At 38.5% G+C, this 19,318-nt stretch overlaps 2 protein-coding genes across 7 annotated transcripts in view; one reads left to right on the top strand and one right to left on the bottom strand.

The window, feature by feature from the left end:
- Nucleotides 1-11,742, top strand: part of gabra3 (gamma-aminobutyric acid type A receptor subunit alpha3) — a 67,249-nt gene extending 55,507 nt beyond the window's left edge. The window contains exons 10-11 of one of the 2 annotated variants that reach the window (XM_086013251.1): nucleotides 5,353-5,391; nucleotides 5,531-11,742. In XM_086013251.1, the coding sequence (XP_085869377.1) occupies nucleotides 5,353-5,391; nucleotides 5,531-5,854 (363 nt within the window). In that variant the 3' untranslated portion in view covers nucleotides 5,855-11,742. The remainder of the gene's footprint in view (nucleotides 1-5,352; nucleotides 5,392-5,530) is intronic. The other variant, XM_086013253.1, reaches the window with a different exon arrangement.
- The window catches only part of gabrb4 (gamma-aminobutyric acid type A receptor subunit beta4), a 153,559-nt gene that overhangs the window by 132,817 nt on the left and 1,424 nt on the right, over nucleotides 1-19,318 (bottom strand). The gene's annotated exons all lie outside the window — the stretch shown is intronic.

The raw sequence follows: 19,318 nt of genomic DNA, 5'->3' as shown, positions 1-19,318 counted from the left end.
TAAAATGCATTGTAAACTCAAGGCATTTAAAAAAAAATAAAAATCTGGTTAGTAGTGCCTTGAACAGAAAAAAAATCTTAGCGTGGCGCCACTTGATGATGATTGACACCACGTGCAGTGAAGACATGGCATCAGTAAAGCTAAAATGGTGGCGTTTAGGTTTATTATAAAATTTAGGAACAATGTGACGTTGATTAACAACAATAGAACATCATCTTGCTGGTAGTTTGTTGTAGGGAAACAACAACAAATGAGAAGATACAAATTGATGCTTTGTATTCTTGGCACTTGTGGAAATAAAAACATCCAGGGCCATTATTTTAGGAAACACGATATACCGTAACAAAACTTCAGGAGTTGTAATTGTGGATTTGCTGACTCAAGCCTGGGGAACCGGTCACCCACTGCGATCAACTTTGGATCATCCAGTAAATTCACAACTAAAGGACCTGCTGACAAGCTTTGTTGACATATTTTCACAAAACACACACGCATATTTAAGGAGTATATGGGTGACCACTCTTGTCTTAAAAGGCTAAAGATGCCAGCCTCATTTTAGAGCAAACATTGTTATTATAGAGTCGACGCCCTTCATTATAAGAATGTTGAGGATGTTATGAGGATTTTGCAGACCTCCACAACATAAAACAAATATACACTCCCCTTCAAAAGTCCTTTAATGTTGCTGTACACAAAGCTTGCATAGCCTCCAGTGACCCACGACCTTAATGTACAGGTACCATTAAGGGATGGATGGACTGGAGTGATTAATTACATCCTATTCCTTTACTTGCAATAACTGCATCCAGCATGTGACCGGGTGACATCACCAAACTTTTGCATTGTTCTTCATGATGCTTCGAATGAAGCAGAGGTAAAGAGTCGGGGAGTGGAGAGCTGTTTATTTTCCCCCTTTCTGGTGCTTTGTCTTAATGGCAAAAGTCTGCGCTCTCCGTGACTATGCTGAGAATGTAGTTGTCATGATAGATAAACAAGAACAGGGTCACAATGGTAGACATGACACACTCGCCCTTAATGCCCCACAAGAATAAACTACTGGAAAGCAAAATGCTCAGGACAACTACTGCCCACCCCCTCTTCTTTAAAAAAAAAGAGAAGTAAAGAAACAGTAGGGGGGATGGGGCTCTAAGGGAAAAAATACTGTCCTCAGTCATCAGAAGCAGAGTTTCAGCCAACGGAACGAAATGATGACTTCATTTCCCGCAGGCTCTTTCTTTTTTAGGTCTGATATGGTGAGCTGTAGTCGAGTCAGCGTGTACTCATTTACTTTGGAGGTTACACAGCTTCAGTGGCATGTAATTCCCTCTGGGTCGCTAAACAATCTGTTTAACCAACGGGCTAATTAGCTCACCTCAAGCCATCTGACGGTGTAATATGGCAGGATAGTAGTCTGTATATTCTTTGATAAACCAAAAAGCAGCTTGGGATTCATCAGAGTAGATAGGAGCATTTGGCCATTGTGCAATGGTATGTCAACTTGAAGCAAGTCTCACATTAACGCCTCTGGATGTCAGAAACTCTTGTGACATTGATGCTTGTGATTGCTTCAGCTAAAGTGATGTAGACCAGGGGTGCCCAAGTCCGGTCCTCATGAGCCCCTATTTGAGCTCCCTCCTCCTAGGATTACGTATATTTCACCTTACATTCAAAAAAAAAAAAAAAAAAGAGAGACAACATGACTTGATTAAAATACCAAAACGTAGAGAGCAATCACCATTGACTTTTGGTGATAAAATGAAAAACTGTCAAATGCAGTTCTACCACACAGCTGCCAGATTTCTAATAGCCTAAAATACACCAAATTAATGACACAACGCACACTTGCATACTAATACTTGAGGCAATCAAATATGTCAACACGTCATTTCTAATCATCAAGAAGATCAGACTATCACAAGGCTCGGTCTAACACGTCACACACACAAAGCGTTTCAAACAACTTGACATTAAGTGGCACAATCACGCCCGGGATGCTTAATCACACCGCCCCCCCCCCCAAAGAAAAATCAGACATTTGCAGATGCATTGGATTTACTTTATGTGCCAGAGGACCGCCAAATTACAAGTGCATAAGAATATTTGGCTGAAAATATGTAGACTACTTCATGTATACTGTGGCTAAATAATTCCAGAAAGCTCATGAACAATGGGACACCTGCAGTATCACCTAACGATTACATTAGTGATCCCCAACCAGAGTGCCGTCGCACACTCATCGTGCCGCGAGAAATTATACAATTTCACTTAATTTGTCCCAAAATTATTTCTTCATTACAAATTTCTTCATCTATCACTGCCAGCAACGTAAAGTGACAGGCAGGGCAATTCAATAATCTTCAGTTAGATGGCAGAAGGTACAGTAAATACCTCCTGGATTACTAATAGTATATCAACATTGTTTTCAACTAAACAGGCTCACATTTCATACCTACTAAATTCATTTATGAGCCGGGGCAGAGACTGTTTGACAGACTGCCCACCCAATGAGATTCATGAAAAAAATATATACAGTTCTTTGAAATTTTTAGTAAATTATTATTAAATTATTCTTTAATTTGTGTTTTGTTGTGTTTTTTATTTTATTGAACATTAAGAATAGCATGATTGTGGTGGTCTAAGGAAGTTCTGAACTTCATATTACTCAGTTTGTCATTTTATTTGAATATACGATGTGTCGGGATAGGACGATTGTGCTCAGTGAGAGAAATATTCAGGCCCACCCTGATTTTACCAGGCCCTCAGCAGCCACATTCTGGCTCCACCCCTGTTTATGAGTAAATTACAAAAAGATCATGGTTTTCCCAGCATTCATACTTTGTGTGATATTTTTGTTTGGTGGCATTCTGTGAGATCTTTCCAATGTAAATTCATGGGTGCTTTGGTTCAATAAGGGTTGGAAAACACTGAATTAGATATGCAGTAAATTACAGCGGAGGCCAGCCCAGATTTATAGAAGCAGAAAAGAACTGTGTGGCTTGTCTGCTAGTTTATTGAGCAAAGAACATTTCTACTGCCATAGAATTTCAGTTATCTACGATTAGGGTCATTTACTGTAACATATTGCAGTGCCATTAGTTTTGCTGCTGAGTAAGCCATCTATGTGATACAAAAAAAGACACTGCGGTGCTTAGGTGTAGTGGAGTCAATGTCCTGGAAATGACATTGGTTATCTAGAGGGCACTGGTGTGACTTTTGTCGTCTTGTCCGAATTGACTTGCGTTGGACCCCTTTAGGCCTCCGCACTTTATTGTAGTCAACGTTGTTGAGTTTTGCAGAGGAAAGTGGCGGGTGAGAACAATGTGAGTCTGAAGGGAAAAGAACAATTTATAGTCATTGTTATGTCAACAGCTGATAGTATTGTCACAACAGCCATCCAGTTGATGTCAGTCACCGCAGTACAGTTTAGAATGCTAAACCCCGTAGTGTGGATGCCAATAGTTGCGTCAACTATGTAAATAACATGGCCCCCTCCCAGTGGGACAGTAATTAATGCAACAATAAAGAAAAAACATGACACAGCAAGCAGAGGACAGCAATAGAGGGCTTCCAGCTTTGTTAATTACATCAAGCAATTCTCTATTGACCAATAAACTAGCTGCATTGTGTTAAGTACCGCCCTTTACCTTACTTTGAGTATCCTGCACTCTGTGCCTTGGCAGAAGGGTCGGATAAAAGCATACCTTAGATAAGTTATTTTGGTACCCTTAACATCTTTCAGCGTTGGAAATGCAAATATTGTGTAAAGAAGTGTATTGCTTGGAAGAAACGGGGCTTTAGTTTTGTGCATGACAGCAAAACAGTGGCATCTCTCAGTGGCTGCATTGTGGCTTTTCACATGACATTTTTGAGTACATGCCAATATTAAGTGGAAAGTCTTGACAAAACACTCCGTGATGGGAACTGCATAAAGAGATCCACCATGAAGCAATCGGCAACGGAAACAGGGGACATTAGTTATGCTAATTAAAAAGATGGAGTGAATGGAGGAGGAAGGAAGGAAAGTCAAATGAAGCTGAAAAAGTAGAGCAAAAATTAAAGCTGTGGCCTCCAAGTCGACAAAAATAGGGAGCACTGAAACACCAATGTACCATAGACTTTCTTTACAAATGGAAAGGTGTGAATTTAATGACCACCTAATTTTATGGCTCTTTTCTCTCTTTTGGATGCCGTCTGTTATGCCTGGAACACCACATAGCATACAAACAAGTTTACTTAGTCAATTTGTTTACTTTCTTATCTTGTATAAAATTAGATAGCCACTGTTACTAGTTAAACATGGAAAACAAAACACTGCTAAAAGGTGTAATGCTTGTGAACGCTCTTAAATGTCAAACAAGTATGACAAATACATTAACCACTCATAATAGTAAAAGGATGCATGTTATGTGAAGATAAGCTCTATGGATGGATGGATGGATGTGTTATTGTTTTTAATAGCTTACAGTTATTGTTTAGTTATTGTTCTGTGGTCACAAAAAATGAATTTGTTACACTTGACTCTTTTGGACAGATTACAATCTCCTTGAGTAGGAATTACATTGAGTAGGGCTGACATTTTCTTAATGCTAAGGCACAAATAAGATGTTCTTCCATTGAAATTCTCCTGGGTGTGAGGTGAGAGGACATCTCGACTCAGTTCCAACCTCACACACACACTCATACACACTACTCACTGTATCCACTACAGAAAAGTAAAACTTAGGCTGTGATCAATCTTGCTGCCCTACTTGTTCTCCCACATTCCCTGTGTGTGCAGCCCGTTTGTAGGCTGCCAGGATTACGAAATCATCCTATGCTAAGGTTTGGTAAATAAGTGTATCCCTGTGCAAATTCATTATGACACTCGGAATCCTTCTTTCAGCAGAAACAGTATACAGTAATGGTTTCTCTGTAGAAGTACAAAGATGTCAGCTTCTTCTATCATATAGCCTGTGCCATGTTTGTTTTATCGTGAGTTATTTGCCTGAAGAGGCCTAGATGCGTTCATTGATTTGTCAGACATGACTCCAGGCATTGTTATTTTCCTTTTTTTCCCTTTTCCAATCGTGCTCTATCCTGCAGCTGACAGCAATATCACATACCAGCCAACCCAGTTGAAGTGATGCAAACGTGATTTTTTTTTTTCCAATTGCAGCACTTCTTTTTTTAAAACATTTCACAGCTGAATATTATGGTTATGACCTCCTTTTTTCTGCAATCAAACCTTGTATGATGCAGATTTAATTAACAATCGTGTAAAATGTACAAGCTAGACTGATGAATAGAGCATGTAATTTGGGTAATTTTTATTATAATTGGTAAACTTTTTTTCTTTTCTACTTTTCTTTTCAGGAACCGTTTCAGGCTAACATGGCCAGGATTAACGATATGGTTAGGCTTTTGTTTTGCTCTTGTGTGTGTCGTGTCTCGTGGTGTTGCTTCTATTTCCTCTTTATGAGTTCAAATGGAAGTATTGTGGAGTCTGCTGCGTTTTCTCCTGACAACTATTGCTGCCTTCTCTTCTTTTCAGAGAAGAGAATCTGCAAGTCTCTCCAAAAAGGCAAACAACACTTTCAACATTGTTGGAACAACCTACGCCATCAACGTAGCAAAAGACCAAGGTTTAACAACCATTTCTAAGAGCGCTGGTACCGGGGCATCGGCCAAACACTCCTATCTCCATAAAATGGATGATCCCTACACAGAAGCCAAGAAGTCGTACAACCGAGTCAGCAAAGTGGACAAGATATCACGCATCATTTTCCCTATCCTTTTCTTCATCTTCAACTTGGGCTACTGGGCAACATATGTAAACAGGAAGCCCGCCATCATAGAGGCAAACAACCTCAACTGAATTTGCTCAAAAGTCAATCTTGAATGGGTTTAACGATAAAGGATAGACAGGTTTGCTGGAAGCCATGAACATCTTAATGTGTACGTGTGGGCGTGCGTGTGCGTACAGTGGTACCTAACTTACGAGTGCTTTCAGTCAGGATTGTTTCTTGGTTTATTTATCTATTTATTAAGCTTTGTGTTGCGAATCAAATTTCAGTTATGAGCGAGCTTCAAATACACCCCCACTCAAGTGAAGTGGGGGAAACGGGAGCAATTAAGGTAATGCCTGCAATGCCCTCGCATGTGGTCAAGGAGAGCCACAGTCACTTTCAGTCGTTCATTTAACGTAGCAGTCTAACGTACAAATACAAAATGAAAACACTCTCAAGGAGCTGCCGTAGGCTGCCAACTCGCGGCCAAATACTCACAAGCAGACCAAGTGGCTCCAGCTCCTGACGTCACTCACGAGGCCACGTCCCTAAAAGGCCACATTTGACACACAATTGCTGCAATGCGTACAATAATTACACTTTATTATGCCGGTTTATTTAGTTACATTGTATTTTATTGCATATTTTATACAATACAGGGTTATTGTGTTTTATTAGCATCACGTTAAAAAACGTGTTGTGCTTTAGAATTGAGTTAATATACAAATTCAGTTACGAGCTCACGGAACGTGTTAAACTTGTAAGTCAAGGTACCACTTTATATATATGTGTCTGTGTAAGTATATATATATTTTATACATGTGTATACATATATACGTCCATACATACAGCATGTGTATGCATATACATATATACAGTATATATACACATGTATGTTTATACATATACTGTATACGCATGTTTATACATATATACTGTATACCAGGAGTGTCCAAACTCGGTCCCCAAGGGCCGGTGTCCTTCCTGTTTTCCATCTATCCCTGCTGCAACACACCTGATTAGAAAGATCATGATTGTTGTCAAGCTTCTTCAGAGCTTGCTGATGAGCTGATCAATTGAATCAGGTGTGTTGCACAGGGTCTGATGGAAAACAGGAAGGACACCGGTATATATATACAGTATCAGCTGCCTTTACATAGATAATATCGCAACAGAAGTGGTAGTTACTAGTTATCATTGTAGCTGTACAGTAGTTTGTAATGGTGTCAGATTACAATGCATCATACTGAATTGTGTTTTAATACCTTTCCTCTCGTGTAGCTAAACAAGGTTACTAAAATATTAGAAACCTGTGTCAGTATAATGCAGTGCTGTTTTGCACCACAGCAAATTAAAATTTACAACATGTTGCTATGTGCTAGAACCCTTTCACAGCGTCAATTATAATTGATTTAATTACGTCCAACAAGCATGAAGGCTTGAAGTATTGTTTTGATTGTCATTTGTTTATTAGTTTGTTAGCGCCATTGTGAACAAAACTAGACAAAATTGTCTGATTAGAATTATAGTAGTAGTGATACACCAAAGTGTAGAAGTACAATCAGTACAAGCGCCACACTGTCATGGAACATTGTGGCGAGGTGGTTCATGCGCCAAGAAAGAGTGAAATACATGTTGATGCTGGCCGATTTTATTTTAACAGTATTGAGTTAAATGGAACCACCTTCTTGGGCGTCCAGGAAAAAAATGTCACTGCCCATTTTTGTGACGTTGTACAGTGTCGCTGTCATGAAGCAGGAATTACCATAGTAACTAACTACCAGGGATTAGCATGCTAACTAATATGGGCATATTGCTAGATATCTTTGTAAAGGCAGCATTTCTGAGTGTGTGAAATGACATTTCTGTAAGTGTATATTCTGTGTTTGTGTTATATTTTGCTCGTCCATAAAGACGGAGGGCAAATGCTCACATTAAGCTACCTTTGAGGGAGTATATTATCAAAATACTCCCTCTTACACACCTCGCCAATTTGCTATCACTGTAACGCCGTGTGTTTCCAGAGGAAGGCAATAAGCCAACAAAAATGGAAGTAACAATACCTGTATGTCTGTGTAGAATTGTACAAGAGGAAACAGTAAGCTATCTAAAGTCCCCCACTGGTGTGGAAACAAGCTAGCTTTGTTCCGTTCCATGTAAACAAGCAAAGCGGTATAATGGCAGAGTCACTTCGACTGCGATGTTATGCAATCTCTGCGACAAAGAGGTTGGTGTTGCATTTGTTTTCTTCTCTCATTTACAGTAGCTCTGGCCCTGTCTCCTGTTGTGAGTAACAAAGTAGTCCATTGCTGTATCTTGACTGCTTGTCATTTTGTAAAATAGTGAAACCGTGTTTTCTCTTTCTCTGTTTTGCAAGCATGTGGTTCATGTCACTGTTGCTACCCGATGAAGACAAGAATTAATAACAAGCATGCACAGTGCACACACAAAGATTATGCAGGGATGCATTAGAAGACACCCAAGGAGCTATTCTATGGTTGCTTAACTGTGGTCTGGTAGCAGGGGCAGCCTATATAGTTCCATAGGAACATCATTAATAATCTTCAGTGTCTGGCCTTCAGCTCAAGCTGAATCTCATCAGAGCCAATGCGATATCATCTCCCATGGGGTAGCCTGAACATTTTCAATTCCAGTGGCTCTAGGTGGCTGACTATGTTTGGTTTAAGAAAAGATGAGCCAAGTGCCTTGGTGAGCATACAGACAACATAAATGGGGAAAGAAAAGGTTTTGTCACACATATCTACAGCAGACATATGCACAAAATAGGTCTTGTGTGTAAATCATAAGAGCTGATGGCACGATGTGGCTATGCCCAACCCACCCGCAAACTAAGTATGGTTTAGGGCCACACTAAAATTGCCCATTAGTATGGAAGGTGGGATGACGTCTTACTGTGACAAGATGACTCAAAATCGATTTATAGGATTCCACATTGATTTTTTTTGTGCTTTTCACAAAGTCATAACAAGATGCCTTTATTACATCAGACTGAAGCCCAGTTCTAAATTTGCTTTGTTTCTTTCTGTTTGTCATAGAAATGAAATGAATACAAATGGCGGTTTATAAATGAAATATAATAAGAGAGAAAAACATTTTCATCCGCTTTGTGGGCAGTTACTTGGGTTTTTCTGCCTATCTGAAAGCAATGTTTTCTGTAATTGTCCTCAAATGCAGCCTCACAAAACGGTATATGCAGAATGACGCTCAAGTAGCTCTTCGTGTCTCTGTTCTTGTGGTTCAGCCAATTTACTCATCGGTGACCCACTCACAGCCCCAGAGACACCTTCATAAATTATTAATGCATATTTATGTGATGTTCATTACACCGACAAGGTTATGAAAGTGCTTTTACCCTCATTTGCCAGCATGCAGATTTTATGATTCTGCTTTACCTGCAGCTCAGAAGCAGATATAATCCTTCATGAAGTTCATTTCTTGGTAGCGTCATTCAGAGCGTATTTTAATAGTGACTACAGGGTCAGCATAAATATAACAACATGAATGATATTGTCAGACTATAGTGGTCAATATATGACTTACAGTATTCACTCATATATTTGGTCACATCATGTTGTGACAGGTGGCATTGGACTCAGCAACTCCACCCCTGCAGGGATTTTAAATTATTTGACTCTCTTGTTAATTATGCATTGTGGAGGACTGAAATGAACCATTCCATCTCTGAGAGCAAGTGTCAAAAGTCTCGTTCCTCCAAGTGGATTACCGAAGCCTGCGAGTAGTGAATCTACATATTCTTTTCAAGACAAACTACGCCAAATAGAACAGCATAACAATCATTGTAAACCACTTTTGCATCATGGGTGATTGATAACAGTGTTACTTAAAATTGATGGATTTAATTTGGAGGGACACATACATCAATTTTAAGTCAATGTATGCAAATATATATCTAGTTTTTTTAAATTCACATACATTTGAATCAACTTCTATTTAATTAACCAACTTTTTGTTTAAGCCTATTAGCGCTAATGTATGTTTTATCCCACTTACCTGAGTAACTGAGGTGATTTAGGAAACTGTTTAACATTTGAGAAATGCCTGGGAAATAAGATTTATGTCAAAAGCAATCAAAACTTACATGAAATCATATATGACAGTACATAAAAGTATATAATGACATACTGACCGAAGCTTGTTAAAGGCTGTAACCAAAGATGCATTTTCATGCCAAACACAGATGCTTATCACATAAAACGTGACAAATTGCGACACTAGCGGTTCAGTTCCTAGTTACAAATCTTAAAATACCAGTATGTATTTCAGATATTTTTTTAAAGAATGATTTTCACTGATATGAAGTGTTGTATCAAGAGACTTGTTCGGTTTGGTACAAATGCATTATAATTGATTGAATGAAATCCAAAAGCTGTCAAACATCTGGCCTCTACAAAGACGATAGTTCTGCATCATATGTACCTTATTCAGCTTCATGAGACGGGGAAATGTTAGAAATATCTCTCAAAAGGCATGTGAATAAATTGAGAGAATTTATAGTTGAACTGGAGAGCCAAAGAAAGCTACTGATTGAGGACTTAGTTAATACTGTACATCACAGAATATACATCACAGCAATCTCCAGACACTGTACTATGCAAGCATGCCCCCCGGAGACGACAACAGAAAGAGGATGGCATCCGAGCAATCTGATTTGACACTTGTATGTTTATAATAATAATAATGATGTCACTGTCATTCTAAAACAAGTGGAAGAAAAACATCTTTTGACACCCACTGACGTCAAAATGTAATTCTTTGGCAGACTTTTTGAAATATAGATCTTGAATTAGATCTCACTACATTGTGCTGGTATACCAGTACCTAAAGACGGGTTGGTAAGTGTACCCTGATATTTACAGTATGTGTGTCTGGATGCAAACACACAATTGCAGCCTAATTTTGAATTAGTACAATGTAGTACTTTTTGCTCTTCCCTAAGCAGAGCATCCCGGATTTGCTTTTGCTGCACATCTTATTTGTCCATCTATGGGTGGCAACAACAGTCACTCAACATACAACATTTTTTTTGCAGTTTACATTTGTGTTTCTGCCAAGTACACATATGTGGCCATGAACATGTTTAGCCCCAAAGTATTGTATTAATTAACATTGTCCATGTCATGTCATGTCATGTCCAAACTGAAATGAGAGTCGGTGTTTTCGATAAACTGGATTCAACTGTATTGTTGACATAGCTACTTTTGAGTTTCATGTGTTTTGTCAGTTATTTTCCCACAGGGCCAGAGTTAACTAATGGAACCATGTCATTGCACCAATACACATTATATTAAAAGTATCTAAAAATATAAAGATATGTATGCTATTTAGTACCGCTTACGGTTTATACAACATAACCTCTAAAATGTTGATGCAATTCTCTTGATGGGTAGAGTGCCATATACAAATATACTAAATAACACTACTTGATAGCTGAGAAAAATGTTACTAAGTTGTGAATTTGTAGATATTGTGGAACCAATTCCAATAGTTTGTGAATATGGATATGTCACGTCATTTATTTTGTAATCTGATACGTAGCGCTGTCTAACGTTCAGCTCTGTAACACTGCGTGTTATAGTGTTTTAATGACGTGCGGTAGATACTATTCATGAGTCTACTTACAAGATCAGTACCCTGTGTGCACTTTTTTTTTTTTTTTTTCGAAAACTGTGAATTAGCAGCTGTTTGCAAGCAGAGTTGTACATGCTGTGTTCTCTCTCCTGCAATTCCACTGCATGTCTCTACGCATTGAGCGATAAAAGACTTCCTCCACAAAGACAGCTCCAGGAACCTACTGTAGTGGACTCTGTATCGCTGTTGGGAAGTGGCTCTCTATGTGCTCAGTGACTGGACTCTGTATGTTGACTTTTCTCGTTCATGTGCTTACTGTAATGAGATGTAGCAAATGGAAATTGAAATAAAAGGATGTTGTATTTTGTCTTGGAGAGCCCCTTTTTGGTCCCTATTGAACACATTTGAGTCATGTGAAAGGTGTGTTTGCCCTCCAAGGTATCTGTCTGCTGAGCATAACGAGCATTTAACAACCAGACATCGATTAATTAATGAAAGCCACACAGTGTGAACTGAAATCTGCCGACGGGGAACAAACCAAACACAAATATGTATTTTAAATTTTTCATGAACAATATGCGTCTTACAATATTTATGACCATTTCACATTACGCTTGTAAAATAGGAACAAGGTGTGCCCATTATTAATCATGCTTTTACTAGTAAAATAGTAGCTAATAGAAGCAACAACTAAAGGTGGGATAAGATTTGCTTTTAATGATTTCACAAAATAACATTTGATCAGAAGTTGCTGCTGTAATTACATGATCTAATTCTACATTTTAAGTAAATTCTACACATTCTATGTCTTTTCTATGACAAAAACGAATAAAGTAGGGTGAAAGAAAAATGCACTTTCATTGATGCAGTATAATTTCGTTCGCCCCCTCGGGGCAAAATGCAGAAAGATGGTAGCATCAAAGAAATCTGATTAGCATGTTTCAAACCACGGCATCCATCAGTGAGTGTCTTTACAGAATTCATTTTTTTTGTGTTGACTATGACTGAATAATAGTGACAGTTAGGGTTAGCTGGGTTGACATAAAGTTTTTAAATGGTGATTTTATTTGTGTGATGTGATGACGTACCATGTGTAAAAAAAAGTACTTGTCCCCTTTTATTAAATCGTGAATTGACTAGTCACGTCACATTTTGGGGAAAGCTGAGTTCATTTTCACTGACCACACAATGACCCTGACAGACCTATTCAATCAAGAAATCACTTAATAGAACCTGTCTGGTCAAAAGATCACAAAAGCTGCAACAAAATGCCACCATCCAAAGCATTTCTAGAACTGATGAGAAATAAAGTAACTGACATCTATCAGTCTGGAAAGGGTTAAAAAGGCATTCGTAAAGGTTTAGGACTCCAATGAACCATGGTGAGAGCCATTGCCCTCAAATGAAGAAAGCACAGAGCAGTGGTGAGGCTCCCCAGGAGTGACCGGCCTACAGAAATGACCCCATGAGCACAGTGATGACTCATCCAGGAGGTAACAAAAGGAAACCAGGACAACATCTAAAAGAACTGCAGGCCAACTTCACCTCACTTAAGGTCAGTTTTAGTGACTCAACAACAAGGAAGAGACTGCGCAAAAATGCCATTTATTGCAGAATACAAGTTGAAAAAAAACACTGATGACCAAAAAGAACTTTAAAGACAAAGCCAACCCAAACATATTTTTTTCAAGAATATGTTCTGTGCAAGCCCACAAGTTGAAACAGGGCATTATGATCAATATTCCGTTTGTGGAATAAGAGTTAATCCGCTAGTTTTTAGCCACCTCTGGGGGGCGGCCATTTTTTCACTTCTGTCGACTGAAAATGACATCACAACTACTCAGGGCTCAGGTCGCGACCAATCACGGAAGACCTGTTTTCTGAAGCTGAGCCGTAAGTAGTCTTTACCTGAGCCCTGAGTAGTTGTGATGTCATTTTCAGTCAACAGAAATGACAAATTGTCCGCCGCCTGAGACGCCTAAAAACGGGTGGATTTTGCTGCTTAAAGGACAAGTCAACCCAAACATATTGTTTTCAAGAATATGTCCCCAGCAGGCCCACTAGTTGAAACACGGCATTCTGATTAATTTTGCATTTGTGGAATATAAGTTAAGCAGCAAAATGCACTCGTTTTTAGACATCTGTGGGGGCGGCCATTTTGTCTTCTGTCGACTGAAAATGACATCACAACTGCTCACAACCAGCAATCACGGCTCAGATTCCGAAATCAGGTCAGCCGTGATTGGTCGTTGTGAGCAGTTGTGATGTGATGCACGCGTTTTCAGCCATCTCTGGGGGCGGCCATTTTGTCTTCTGTCGACCGAAAATGACATCACAACTGCTCACAACAACCAATCACGGCTCAGATTCAGAAATCAGGTCAGCCGTGATTGGTCGTTGTGAGCAGTTGTGATGTCATTTTCACTCGACAGAATACAAAATGGCCGCCCCCAGAGATGGAAAAAAACGAGTGCGTTTTGCTGCTTAATTTATATTCCACAAACATAAAATTAATCAGAATGCCGTGTTTCAACTAGTGGGCCTGCTGGGAACATATGCTTGAAAAAAATATGTTTGGGTTGACTTCCGCTTCAACTCATATTCCACAAATGCAATATTAAATCACAATGCCGTGTTTCAACTAGTGGGCCTGCTGGGAACATATTCTTTCAAAAAAATATGTTTGGGTTGATTTCCTCTTTAAGGTCTGTCTTATGCGAATGATTCCCAAAACCTTTGGGAGAATATTCTATGGATTGACAAGACAAAAGATGAAAATTTTGGAAAGTGTGTGTCATGTTGTCATCTGTCTTAAATGTAACAGCATTTAAGTAAAAGAACATCATGCTAAAAGTCAAACACGGTGGTGGTAGTGTTATGGTTTGTGGCTGTTTACTATTTCAGGGCCTAGACAACTTGCTGTGACTGATCGAAGCATGAATTCTGCTCTTTACCAGAAAATTGTGAGGGAGAATGTCCGGCCATCAGTTTGTGACCTTAAGTTGAAGTGGACATGGTTTCTGCAACAGGACAACAATCCAAAACACAACAGCGAAAATTTGGATTTGAATCTGATTGAAATGCTGTGACATGACCTAAGAAGACAAGACACATGCTGAGCAAAAGTGGCTAACACAGTGGTTGTTCAAAGAATAATTCGAACTGAAAGCCAAGTCTTTAAAGAGAGGCGCCACTGCCTCCCAGTCTTGGGTTCGATGATGCGTGACTTTGAAGGAGAAGAAACAAATTGTAGTATTTCAGTTAGCCAATGAAATTGTATTCAGAATATATATGGTTGACATTTACCATGTAATTTCCTGCAAGTAATGCACGCCAGAGGGAAAATATCAGAGAACACACAATGCTTCTAAAATCACATTATACACACCAACGGCAGCTAGTGCACTAAACAGCAGCAGATGTGCTAAAAGCGCATAAACTGCCTCCATAGAGGATAAAATTTAATTGAAAGTTGTCAAGAAAAGTAATGACATTTTTTGATGACAATTATCTATATTGATGAATGTTAATCTACTGTCCACACACAGAATATCAATTAAAAACGTTTTAATTAGTAAATTTCTGACCAGATTAATCAACATATAAGGTCAGAATTCACACACTGTACACTGGTGACTCATGAGTGTATAAATCAAAATACCACAAGTTGATTAGGTCTGGGACACCGGCTAAAGAGGAAAAAAAACATAAAAATGCTTCATCAGCACAAAAGCACAGTGCAGCAAGAGCAATAAGACCAATTCATCTTTTAAAAACTATGCATGTGTTTGAAAGCTAAATAATTTCTGACAAGGCATTTAGTACACCGTGTAAAAAGAAGAAAATTTTGATTATGTTCAATCAGTCCTACAAAATTGAAAGACTACTGCATATACAGTAGCTTCCACTTTATATGTATACCCAGGGTAACCATAGAAACCAGAGAGGAAAATCAGAATCCGCCCCATTCTGGCCTCAATTATTTAAGTGCAAAAGTCATCTTAAGGGAATGTTATGGATTCTCTGCCACTAAAATTTAGCAGTAAGATTTTTCCACAAAGCTACGAATGAGGGAGGGAAAGATGAAGGTTCTCTTAATCCAACGTAAAAATGTATGCCCCAAAAGCAAACTGTATAGGAGTATAACATCAGAGTGGAGTAACACAGTTATAAGAAAACAAGGATTTTGGTTACACTTAAATTTAAAAAAAAAATATTGAAATTGTCGTTTTTAAAATTAATCCAATTAGAATTGCACACAGTAAAACACAGACCTCTGCAAACCAAAAAAAATCGATATTTGGATCACAGTGTTCAGTATGAATTCTTCAGTATGAATGTGTTGGCCAGCTTTTATATAAATTAGCCACTTTCACAGCCAACATTTTGACATACTATTGTAATAAATTGTCGCCCTGCAATTGTGCAAACACTAACTGAACCGAATGGAAGAATAAATAATGTTACCTATTACATGTGTTTGCCAAGACAAATGACAGTACTGTAATCGCAACTCGGTACGTTTTAACACGGAACAGCTCATGAGGTTTCTGACATGTTAATTTAATATCGTGGGAATAATCAAGTAAACAATGTAGTCAACAGATAATCTTGCACACAGATTCAGTAAATAGTTCAAAGCTGGAGAAAACTAGCTAGCGTGAGGCAACTGCACAGTCTGGCGAGCAATGGATATGGAACCTAACCCGGTGTACTGTGGCGTTGAGATCATTGATGACGGGTGTCCAACGAATTGGATGACTGATCAGCGAGGACTAGACGAGCGGGTTTGCAGGACCCACACACACACATACACACACACATAAATATGCACATGCACCCACCAGGCATTTGATCAGGTGTGATTATTTAGTTGATAGGTTTGTTTGTTCTGGGCTGTAGCAAAAAAATGTAAAATATGTTAAAAATGTCCCGCACCTACATACACTATGTGGCACACTTATGATACTACACAATCAAATGAGATCCAAGAAGTACAAGAAATAGACAGTATACGCAATAATTAAATGTATATTGCAGTCGTTTTGATATTATCCATAGATACACTCCATTGTTGTAGTACATTATTGTTAGTAGTAGTAATAGTAGCCTGTTGGCAATTATTTACCACGAAGGTTCTCTTTTTTTCCATGACTTCTTGAACTGATACTATTTGTTTCATGCCCTGTACATCCCTCAAATGAAGCAACTGTCTAAATTATCATTAAAATAAAAACAATTTTTCTGTTGAAATTATTTCATTCTCTCAGACCTACTCGAACGTGTGTTTGATGGCTTCCCATTATGTCTGCCTGGAATTGCCTCATAATGTCATAACCATAAACCAGGGAAATAACTGGAGTGCAGGGATCATGCAGGAGATGACAAGTTCACAATAAAAGTAATTGCTTGAAAATAATTACTTGCACAGAAGGCTGGCTGTAAGCAGTGGCAAAGAGTTCAAACAAGAGAAAAAAAGAGAGAGACGTCCTAGGTCGGCTAACACTTCAGAGTGGAAGTTAAAACACAAAATAGAAATGTTAAAAAAAAACGGCCTTCTTTGATGTCGCTTTGCCTAATGAAATGTATTATTTACTGAGTGTTTGACATTAACACGTCAATCCGCCAAACGCAGCTGGATTTCAGCAGTCACAGATGGCGAGTAAAACAGCTCCACCCACTGGACTCTTACGCCGATTGAATTTTATGTTCACATTCAATTGTAGTGTGAAAGGCCCGTGTAATCGCTAAAATAATCGATTCTAAAAAGATATGTTAGCGAACAGCCATACGTCATAACAAATTTCTTGGCTGTCGTATGCAAGCTTCAGTCATGATAATATACAGTCTGGGATTTTAGTTACATTTTCAGCTCCAAGGGAAGGGCAAAAGATACACCTCTTAAATTGATACATTGCAATTCTACACCCCATAAACATGACAACATGGCTAAGTAACGGAAAATAAAAAAGTACAAGCTGCATCACCAAAAATGTCTACTATATGCTGCAATGGCTCCTCCATTCGGTCCTCAAAAGATGCTCACCAAATTGTTAACTGTGCACTTAGCACAGTGCAGTGCTCAGACAACCAACCCATTCATTGCGTATGTGCTGCCACGACACAACAAAGCAGCGCCAGGCCACAGAGGCCGGGCACGAGGTGGGTGCCGCAAAACCCACGTGTTTTATGTGTTTTGGTTGGGTCAGCACGTGTTTACCAGGACTTGTCTCTTTGCAAACAAGACAGACTGTTACTGGGTCACTGACAGTTTTAACTTTCAGTTTTTCTTTTTGGAACAGTGAGCGTATCATTGACAATTTGCCAGGTGCCGGTTCCAGGTTCCGAATTTGCTGCTTAAAAAAAAAAAAACAATGGACTGAAAAATGTTCATTTATTCCTCCTCCAACCAACTTGTGCTATAAGACCAATGTGCTTAATAAATCTGGGGACTATAGCTGTGAAGATGTCCAATTTGAAATACTATTATGAGATTAAGCATAGGAATTTTGAAGAGACCTTTACTGAAAATTCAGAAACAAAGAGCAGGAAAAATAAATGCAATGATATCGTCATCAGAAGCAATGATGAGTAGCAGAAAATAGGATGAAAATGATGAAGAAAAAAAGTGCAAACTCTAATTACTATAACAGAAAGTTGGATGTTTCTACAGTACCGGTATGTTTGATTTGAACATTTCTCCGACATGAGATGCTGATTTTCAGTGGTCACTGGTCTCGCTTTTGTAAGGATAGCTACAGGATGTGTTGTTTTTGTTATGACGAGCACAAAGCAAAATAAAAACAGACCAAAAATGTTACTTACCGAAATGTACAGTGACCAACACTGAGTATTCCCGCTCTAAAAAGACAATTTTAATCCATTGCTCAGTTAAATGAAGAATAGATGTTTTTAGAATTTTGATGATGAATATACCCCCCTGTGATTGAATTTGTGTATTGATTTTTTTCAAACATAAAAATAATCTGCCTCAAAAAGTGTATTTTTGTCTATGCACATTTTATAATCAATGGCACACATTTGTGAGAATATTGTCTACCAAAGATATTTTACCCCAAGATTTGATAACAATTTTGTTAGGGTGTGGTCAATTATATGTTGAGGACAATGGTTTCCAAAAGCATGTAGAATTCAAGTCAAATAAACATTTGAGATTATTAGAGTTGAAGCTTTTGCATGTTTTCTATCTATTTAATCAATAACCACTCATATAAATCGCGAACGTGTTTGATAATGAGTTCCTCAGGGGAGTCCAATTAAAGGTCAACTGATTCTTAAGAGGTTGCCCCACACCATTCCGTTTTTATGTCCAGCAAAATGGGGGGAAAAGGAAACATGTTTATGCAAATAAAAATCACCAAATAATCCAATATATTGTGAAATGAATGAAAATACTGGACATACCATGAAAACAAGATTATCACATCGCAAAAAAAAAAAAAATGTGTGTAATTCAGACTTTAAACAGGTTCTGTCCGGTTTACAGGTTTCTGCAAGGCATTGTATTTACAAAGTAGCTGTTAAAAAGCCACTGATTAGTAATTTACTTTGTAGCCTGGTATTTTGGATGCAACTGACACATTTTAACATTGTCAACTACTCAGCCATCCGGTTCAAACTGGCCACCTACTACAAACAGAAACACAATGTTTAACTTTTGCGTCCTCCTCGCCTACAGTCCAGTCCCCTGCACCCTAACTCATTTTCTTAAACATTGAATATTTTTGCCACATTGAAGTGCACCAATTGAAAGTTGGCTCCATGTCAGGTTTTTAACCATTCTGCTTTAGTCACTAATGATACTGTGGGATGGCACGTTCCACCTTGCAAATTTAACAAAGCTGTACGCAATTTGCTAAGTAATTAATGGGTGAGAGTGTACTTTAAGGCTAAAAAAATATGTATTTGATCACGTTTTGTGG

This window comes from Filicampus tigris, chromosome 17, assembly GCF_054856515.1.
Source record: "Filicampus tigris isolate MCC_2025a chromosome 17, RoL_Ftig_1.0, whole genome shotgun sequence".
NCBI classification, from domain to species: domain Eukaryota; kingdom Metazoa; phylum Chordata; class Actinopteri; order Syngnathiformes; family Syngnathidae; genus Filicampus; species Filicampus tigris.
Note: the sequence above shows the minus strand (reverse complement) of the source record. Positions and strands in the feature narration are given on the sequence as shown.